This window comes from Halyomorpha halys, unplaced genomic scaffold, assembly GCF_000696795.3.
Source record: "Halyomorpha halys isolate HHAL.00 unplaced genomic scaffold, Hhal_1.1 Scaffold964.1, whole genome shotgun sequence".
Classification (NCBI taxonomy): Eukaryota; Metazoa; Arthropoda; class Insecta; order Hemiptera; family Pentatomidae; genus Halyomorpha; species Halyomorpha halys.
This window is the reverse complement of record NW_027115048.1, coordinates 135,011-144,238: the sequence shown is the minus strand read 5'-3', so window position 1 is coordinate 144,238 and position 9,228 is coordinate 135,011. Positions and strand designations below refer to the sequence as shown.

Here is a 9,228-nt window from a genome sequence, read left to right as displayed (position 1 = left end):
GGTATTGACCTGGGAAAAGGGACAGATGTCGGTTTGCTTCCTTAAAATCGTCGCATTGTAAAGAAGTAAAGCAAATCAATATTAAAAAATATAAATAAACTGTTAAAATTATAAAAAGAACTAATCGAATTTATAGCAGAAGAAAACCCACAAGCTATTTGGTTGTGAAAGAGGAAATTAAATAAATTAAAGAAAAAAGAGGTAATATTACAACAAAATTTATTTACAAATTCCTATAAAGAAACAAGTAACAGAATAGGTAAGTCTTTGGTTTTTTATAAATTAATTAAGGTACATAAGTAAAGAATGTCACATCATTGCCAAAAAATAATGTAACAAGAATCACTACTACATAAATCAAATATATAACCACATGGATAGTTTATATAATTACAATATGTATAGAAGATTTCAAATAGATAATCTTTAGATATATTCATTTTCCTGGTTTACAATGACTAAAAAATTAATTGCTCATTGATTTAATTTAAGATATTTTAGTCATGAAGAGAACGGACTAAGAGATTGATTTAAGAAGGCTAAGTCCAATTACATTAAAATTCTAAAATTAAATTAAAATATAAAATTATGGATGACAATAAAAAGGAAAAATAAACTACTGTTCAGATGTTGATCCTGAACATAGGGGAAAAGCCCCGAGACGTTAATGAAAATATTTTTGTGAAATAAGATATTAATTGGAAGGACTTTCCTTAAAAATACTTAATATAATAAAACTTTCCAAAATACTAGAACTTGTTTAATAGAAGCCTCATAGCCATACACATTACCTCAACCTACTTCATCTTTGGTATTTACTATCACAAATAGAAGTTTAGATGATGTCAGTAGTTAACAAGGTAAATAGTTATTAAAACTAGATTTTTTTAAAACAAAATTAATCACTTTTTCAAAACGTAGGTTTCTAAATGATATCATGTTGTATTTTTAGGTTTCAAACAATTTTGTTGTGAATATAATGAACTATGAATATAATCTTCACAGATTGAAACAAAGAAATATTTTTCTTAATATCATGAATAAATAGAATGATAATACGAATTGGTCCTAGCGACAACCAGTTTGGTGAAACTTGGACCATTTTTTTAAATATTGACCAAGCATCTTGAGATACTCGAATAAAATTATTTGAAATCTTCGATAAATTCCCTAATTATTTATTTTTACAAATGTTAAAATGTATTTTTTTAAATTATTCCTGCAATAATTAAAGGGCTCTCCCTAAAATGGTTTTAACTATGAAATTCAGTCAAACGATTTTTCACATTAAAAAAATTCTTGTATGAGCTGCCTGTGGTACTAGCAATGAAGATAGCAATAGATTAGTTTATAATAATTAAAATGTTTTATTGCCAAAATGTTGAAAAATGTTAATAAGAATCCATTTAGAGGGAGCTTGTCAATTTTCAAGTATTCAAACTTTTTATACAATTTTACATCATACTCGAATAATGAAAATAAAAAACCAACGATTGGTTTAAAGCATTACCTATAAATGCCCTACAGATATTGAAATATTTACATTTTGTCTTCTTAAAAGCGAAATTTTAATTAGTGCAAAAAATATTTAATTATCCCTTTGTGAAAACTATGTATTATATATTATAGTTTAAATTTTGCTAGTTATACATTCATATATCTTTATTAACAAGATTATAGATAACGGCTTCTATTCAATTATTAATTTTCAAAATGTAATACAATAGTTTACTACCATATGTAATAAAAAGTTACGTAAAACAATTTTTCTTAACCAAACGCCAAAAAAAGAATAACAGCTACCAAAGTTTTTTTTTTTTAATTTTTAATAAACAAATTATTTGAAACCATAATTAAACCGGTTGACTAGAAATAATGACTAGAACATGAAGAAATTATTTTACGTGTTAAATTTGTTTCTTCAATCAAGGGACCTAAAACCATCTTTATTAAAAACAACAATTCCTCATTTATTAGCTGTGCTAAAATTTTATGAAAATTATAGATATTATCAAGTTTGAAATTTACTTGAATTATTGATTAATTTTTTTTTTTTGTAAAACAATTTATTAACTATATGAAATTTATTTAAGCACATACAAAATGCTCGACGTTTCGTCCAGTATGCCATCTTCAGAGAAAATATTTTTTAGTTGCACATTCCAGCACACACCGACAGACCCCAAACCATAACTATGAAGGATTATTGTTCATATTTTTCATAATATACCTTTTTTATAAATCAGACAAGATTAGTCGCTCTATGATAAATGATTTTAGTTAATTATATTTAATTAAATAAAGTGAATGTTTTTATATATAACTATGTGGATACATGTATATTAAACAGATATTAAGTACATATTGCTGTTTTGCTTTAATAATAGTACATCTGAAAAACAAAAAAGTTTTGATTTTATTTTGAATTAGTCGTATTCCAAAGAAAGAGGGGTGGACCGCGGTTATTTTCAATACTGGGGTTGTCCTACAGACTATCCCAAAGCTAGACACAAATTAATTCCAGTAAAAATTGATTAATAAAAAAAAAATCTATTTTTGCCAGTTGTTCCATTATTAAAGCAATGGAAGCAACTATGTTTAAAAACTTTTTTTTCTGGTAACTTTTAATTTCAGTTTTTCACATTCATTTTTCTGATTCTAAAATTTGAACGTTATTTATTATACCCGGATAAAAACTCAGGTGGAGTCAAACAAATATAAACTGGTTTGACGTCTATGTCAAACAGCTAAAATAATGTTAACAATTCTCTACGCTCCCTCAGTTAATAACTAGATCTTTAACCAATCCTTGATTATGCCTGTGTTGCCGCCTCATGTGCCAGATGGTTATTTATACTTAACCGTAAAAAATATATTTATAAGAAAATTAACCTTAATAATTTACTTAGTTAATTGAAATGAACATATAGAGTTTATTTACGACATTAGTGCAAAAAACATTGTTAACATTATTTTTCATATCCACCGAAAGCAACTTAAATCTAAATCAATATCTGTCAGGGATTAAGCACTCCAGTAACAATAAATTAAAAATAAATATATTATATAAGACCTTTCATTTCTTTTCCTCTGCAGAGGAAAAAGGCTTCATTAAGTGAAAAAACAACACTACAAATCATAATTAAAGTATTATGTCTTAACAATGTTTATGGAAGATAATTCTTTTAGTCAAGAATATTTTAAAAAGCTTAGGTTTACTCCAGATAAGTTCTGGACACTCTGCATTCATTCTACTTAGAGGCGTCACATTACGTAGTGACATAGTCTTGACAGCTAGGTTACGTAGCGTTGGAGCCCCTCGGGTCTGCAGGAGTCCAAGTTCTGGCGTACATCACACCCCTCCTGGACCTCGTCGTCTTCTCGTAGCTCCAGGACAAGGAATGTGCGGCATATGGGCAGTCTCCTGCAACAGAGCACATGCATCACAACTAAGTTAGCTTATATGAGAGGAAGGAATATTTTATAAATTGACATCATAAAATAAATGTATTTCCGTAATAGATAAAGGATAACTTAGTTACCCCAGATAATAAAATTTATCATGATAAAAAATCATCGTAATCAGCCATTAATATCTTTTCTTCACTCAACAGGTTCAACTGATTTTTCTTAGAGCTTAAAAGAGGAATGTTAAACTTCCCTGAAATTCGATACTATTTCAAAACTGTAAGAAAATGGATTATACATTTAAGGGGGATTTCTTAGTTTGTGGCAAAGGTGGGATTTCTTATAGTACTGATTTGCCATCCACACGAGAATAAGCAAACGTGTGTCTGAAGTTCTCTTGTATCAGTGAAAATATATTACATAAAAATAAATGTGTATAAAAATTATAAAAGTATATAATATTATTTTAATTTTCTTCTTTTTCCTCATACCCATACCCCTCTACTATCTTAAATTCCCTCCTCCTTCATTTTTCTTTTTATATATTTCTTACTTAAATTCATCAAGTCTTGTAGCATTTAGTTGTGCTTCTTACCTCCTTTTGCCTTTTTTTTCGGCCACGACACCCATTGGAGTCCTATATTGCCTAACCATGGTTGGGGTCAAAGTTCTTTATTTTGTGGGACCTTCTCCTTTTGACTTACATAACTTTATAAATATCTTCTTATATTGCCTATATGTTTTCATCCATCTGATTTCATCATGCATATTTTTTTACATTTGTACATTTCTGTTGATTATGTTAATTTCAAATTTTTAATTATTTATTTATAGAGCATTATTTTTTTAACAATATTTTTGATTACAAATATCTTCTTGTATTAATTCTTACCTTTACAAAATTATTATATGTTACCCTCTTTTAATATCATTTGGTATCTTTTTAATTTCTTATTATACAGTTGTTTTTCTTATTTTCACTATATTTTTATTATTTTGTTTTTGTTTTTAGTCTTGACCAGCAGGTAGCGGTATCCATACAGCCATAAAATATTATTAAATCTATATACCCAACAACCTAAACTAAAAATTAATCCAATTTATTTTGGAATAATTAATATCAATTAATTTTTATTTTTGCTGAAATCTTAAATTTTTATCAAGTATAGCAAACAAATCAACCGTATAGACAAACAAAGATGCAATGAAATGTTTATTAAATTAATACTATAGAATAAGTATGTCTCCTGTGAGGTTTAACCACATGACCCCAGTTTATAAGACCAGTGCTCTTCAGTCGAAGTGAACTGAAGAGTTTCCATAAAGGTAACACGGAGGCCATTAAATGTGGAAAAATGTAAAAAATGGTGGATAATGAAAGTGAAACAATAATCTTTAAATTTATTCATTGGTGGGGAAGAGAGTATTGTTACCTAAATAGCCATTGACTATAAAGATCTGATGTTGCTACATCAGGGCAATAGAATAGACTGGGCGAATAATGCTGAATCGACAGTCCTTTTAAACGTGAAGTTTTAACTCTAATTGATTTTATTGTTGATTATTACTGTCATTTTGGTTAAAAAACATAACACCAAATGAAATTTTGAGTCCTTAGTGGTAAATTGTTGAATAAATGAATAGGTAATATAAGCAATCATATAAATAACCTAAATTAAGGCTTTTCGCGCTAAGAAGCTTTTGATTTATTTTTTTTTAGTAACTAAATCACTCTTTCATACCAATGAATCAATGTAAAGAATATTATTCACTTTGTTTTTCCAAAATAATTATCCTCCGTGTGGTCGCCTAGCCGAAGACTCTTCGGTTCGCCTCTTTAGCTCAGCGGCAGAGCACTGGTCTTGTAAACCAGGGGTCGTGAGTTCAATCCTCACAGGAGGCATACATATTTTATACAAATACAATTAATTTGTTAAATGTTTTCCATTTTTAAATCTAAAATCAATATTTTGTTTTGATAATAAACTATACATAATCTTAATAATTGAATATTTTGATAAAAAAACAAACACAATTCCAAGTCAGATCGGTTATTCTTATAGGCTGTCAGATAAATTAAATAACATTTTATAGTATAATGATGAAAAAACAAAACAAATAAAGCCAATTGAAGTAAAAAAATTACACCCTGAAGTTCATTTTTTTTTCTACTAATTTAGCACTCTTGTAGACAGTTGGTGTCAGTGCTATTTGTAACAAATATAATATATTTATGTAATAACTTTTCATTAAATATAATTAATCATTATGCATAATAAAGATAAAACTAAATACTAACAAACAAGTAAAAAAAAATCATATTTTTGTATTTTATAATAGTACAACATTGCTCAGTTAAAGACTGTTACCGTCAGAACTATTTGCAATAATTCATGCTGTACAATGAAATTAAAGAAGAGAAATAAAATAAAATACATAATATAAAAATAAAAATAAACAAATTTAATAATATGAGAGGAAATGGTAGTTGGTGAGTGCGGTTAGTACAGTAACAATGAACATAAGTAAGTGAAACTTTTTATATTTGTGCCAACGTTTCGGTCTAAATATCAGACCCTATAAGACTAAAAACAGTAACTAGATAACAAACATAGGATAATGAAAAAAACAAAACAACAAATTAATAAGATGGGTATTAACAGAAGGTACAATATAATATTGCAGTGGTAAGAATTTATAGAACAAAAAACAAACATATTATAAAAATATATAAAATTAAACAGTTCTCAATAATGTACATAATAAAAAAAACTTTGAAATTAACTTAATGAGATATGTGGGAAACTAATCGATCTACATGATATAACGAGAGATTTGATGATTTTATAAGATAACAATGATAAAACTATATTAAAATAAATATAAATAAAAAAATGTTTAAAAATTTTCTCAGATTAGGTTCTGAGAACTTTACCGTCTCGATACTGAGACATGGACGAGTAACATCAATTTGTTTTTAAATAGTTGTACAGGTAGCAAATTTGACTATAAACCAATATTAAACGTTGGCATGTTGTATTAATGTCCAGTAGGTGCGATTAAAAAACAAACAAATTTTAAATGAAACAAATAAGATTCAGGAAATAATTTACCATAAGACGTGTTAAACGAACTTGAATGAAACATAACATAAAGAAAACCACAAAAATTATAAATAAATAGAATAAAAAAATATATTAATTTAAAAACTAGGATGATTGTCTTCTATTCGTTGTCACAGTCACTTCCTGGCCGGACCCGCCCCTCTAAGATCCCCAGAGATCGACGGTCCTATAGCACTTTTGAAATATTTGCTTAAACCAGGAAAAAGAGAGTTTAAGATAGTTTAATCGAGCAATATTTAAAAAGTAGCCGTAATTGAAAAACGCCGTAAACCTAAATCTTCAGCCTAAATAAATAAAATTAAAGTTAATAAAATGTTGGCAGCAGTTCCATCAATGTTGGATAAAATGTAATTGCAATCACATAATGTAGTATTTAATACTTGTAGTTACTTTACCTTTTAGTTCAATTAGTATTTATAATTGCGAAACTCAATCACCAGTGACACTTTGATATCTACATAGATTGTTGTTTAAAAAATCATTATTTTATCGTTGCACCTGACTTTATCGAAAATAGTTTTTTTTTTTTTTTCGATTAATAATTTTGTTCAATAGAAAATAGAACTGAACAGTGGAATAGTCATTCCCCGACCGTGTCCAGGAGTTTCTTAACTTCTACGTTCTCAATGACGTGTTCCCCAAGGTAAATCGAGAGGTTGAGCTGTGATTGCATCTCATCACAACTCACTCCTCTATAGATTCAGTCCCAAGGGTTTTAAATAATTTAAGTAATTTCTATAAAAAATCAAAAAGTAATAATGTTAGCCCAAACCTGTTGCTTATATGATATGCAATTTAATCTGTGATAAGTAGTTTACCAGAAATTTCAATATGTAAATTGAAAAAAAAAAAGTGCTTTTATAGGCTTTGTTGGACCTCAAAAGAATAACACAGAAATGACCTCTAGTGAACTTTACCACTTCAAGATTTATTTTTAAAAAAATACGGTAAATCAGAGGACAAAAAACCAAGGTTTCAGTGTATCATTCGAAATGAAAGTGAATGCGGCATTTAAGACAAATCCTGGGGATACCTTGACACATTGCCTAAAACTGAGACGTTTGGTCACATTAGTTGTATTGTACCTAAATTTATAAAAATTCTTAATAATTAAACATCAAATCCTAAGAATTTAAAAATTGATTTTTTAAATAAGTAAATAACTTATTGCATTACTTTGATAGTTGAGATAGTATAATAACTTATTGTTTTAAATGAGTGAGCTGCCAATATATCCTTTCGAAACATTTATTCGGTTTTATGTTTTTCTATATCTGCACCGAATGAAATTAAAATTACTAATCATAGTATGAAATTCTGTATGAAAACTATTATTTAAAAAAAATAAGTGTAGTTAGTAGTAAAAAGAAAAATAGTTTTTGGTTTGTCTTTGTAAAGTTACTTATTTTTCATATATGAAGCCTTGCAGATCTCCGTCAGATTGATTTCTTATTTATATTTTTATGTAGAATGTTATTATTACAATGTTTTTTATATTGTTTTTATATTTTGAGTGCTAAAAATCCCTCTGTTCTTTTGCACTGCCCAAAAAGGGAACCACAGTTCCAATGTAGGCCAGTTATTGACCTTAGTCTGGACCACTCCCGAATTCTCTCACTTCTTTTCTAAAGGTCTATTGAGCCAATGAAATTTTGATTATTTTATTTAGTTTTTTAATTAGGTTTAAAACATCACCAAAGGATAGATATCAATAAACGAATTCTAACCACGTTGTTTGGAAGTACAAGACGTCCTTACAGAAAATATTCCGAGACTCGTCAGCTCCCACATCACATAATGTCCACATGTGGTTTCTTTATTTATTTTAATTTAAAAAAAAAGAAAATTGAAAATCAAAAGTTAAATGAGATAAATTTATACACACTAACGAAAAAAAAAGGTAACCAACAAACAATCCTTAGAACATCTTAAAGTTTCAACTTTTTGAAAATTAGTTACTTAAAAAAATACTTCTAAAGATTAGTTAATTACCTTAATCTCATTAATTTGTAAGGAGACTGCCTATTAATACAAATCCTATGACATTTTTGTTCGAGCATTCCTGATACCACCTCATTTTCAGACGTTTAGTAAGATATTGAGAACCGATTAGGATAAGTAATGCAGGATTAAGTCGAGTTACAGTTTCCTGCCTTTTCAGTCTTGTATGTGGGTTTCTGGTTAGTCGTTTGACAAGATGTAGTCCTTGGTAGAGGATCGGTTCGACAGAGGTAAAAGTCATATAATTAAAGGTTAATATACGACGGTTAAAAGTGATTTTCTGGGGTTTCTTTTAATCCTCTAGTTTTAATATTTATTCTTCAAAGTTTTTGATATGTGATTAAGATGTTTGGGAGCAATTGACGGGTTATTATTATCTGAGAGCAGCCATGTGTCATCGCCATACGCGGTGAGGATAGTATTAGGATGGGTTACTATCTTGAGGAATAGTAGTGGACTGAAAGAAAAGAGATAAATGGTTACTAAAGTGATTTACGTTGTATGATCTATCTGTGAGATAGAAACGGATAATGAAAAGGTATATGCGAATAAGGTATTTACAGATTTTATACAGCAGTCTTAGCCAGACTCGACCAAAAGCCATTCTACATCAGAATTGATTCCCAGGTAATACATTCCGATCTTCAATGAAGACCACACAACGAAATTTCTGGATAGTGGAGTGGAATGTTCG

The 9,228-nt window shown here is 28.4% G+C and overlaps 1 protein-coding gene and 1 non-coding gene across 3 annotated transcripts in view; one reads left to right on the top strand and one right to left on the bottom strand.

Annotated features, from left to right (window-relative positions):
• Positions 1-202: 202 nt before the first annotated feature.
• LOC106687438 (pancreas transcription factor 1 subunit alpha) overlaps positions 203-9,228 on the bottom strand; it is a 38,510-nt gene continuing 29,484 nt past the window's right edge. For both annotated transcript variants that reach the window (XM_067052136.1, XM_014431325.2), the window contains exon 4: positions 203-3,424. In XM_067052136.1, the coding sequence (XP_066908237.1) occupies positions 3,300-3,424 (125 nt within the window). In that variant the 3' untranslated portion in view covers positions 203-3,299. The remainder of the gene's footprint in view (positions 3,425-9,228) is intronic.
• Positions 5,240-5,311, top strand: TRNAT-UGU (transfer RNA threonine (anticodon UGU)). Its single transcript has one exon. It is a non-coding gene; the product is annotated as a tRNA-Thr (tRNA).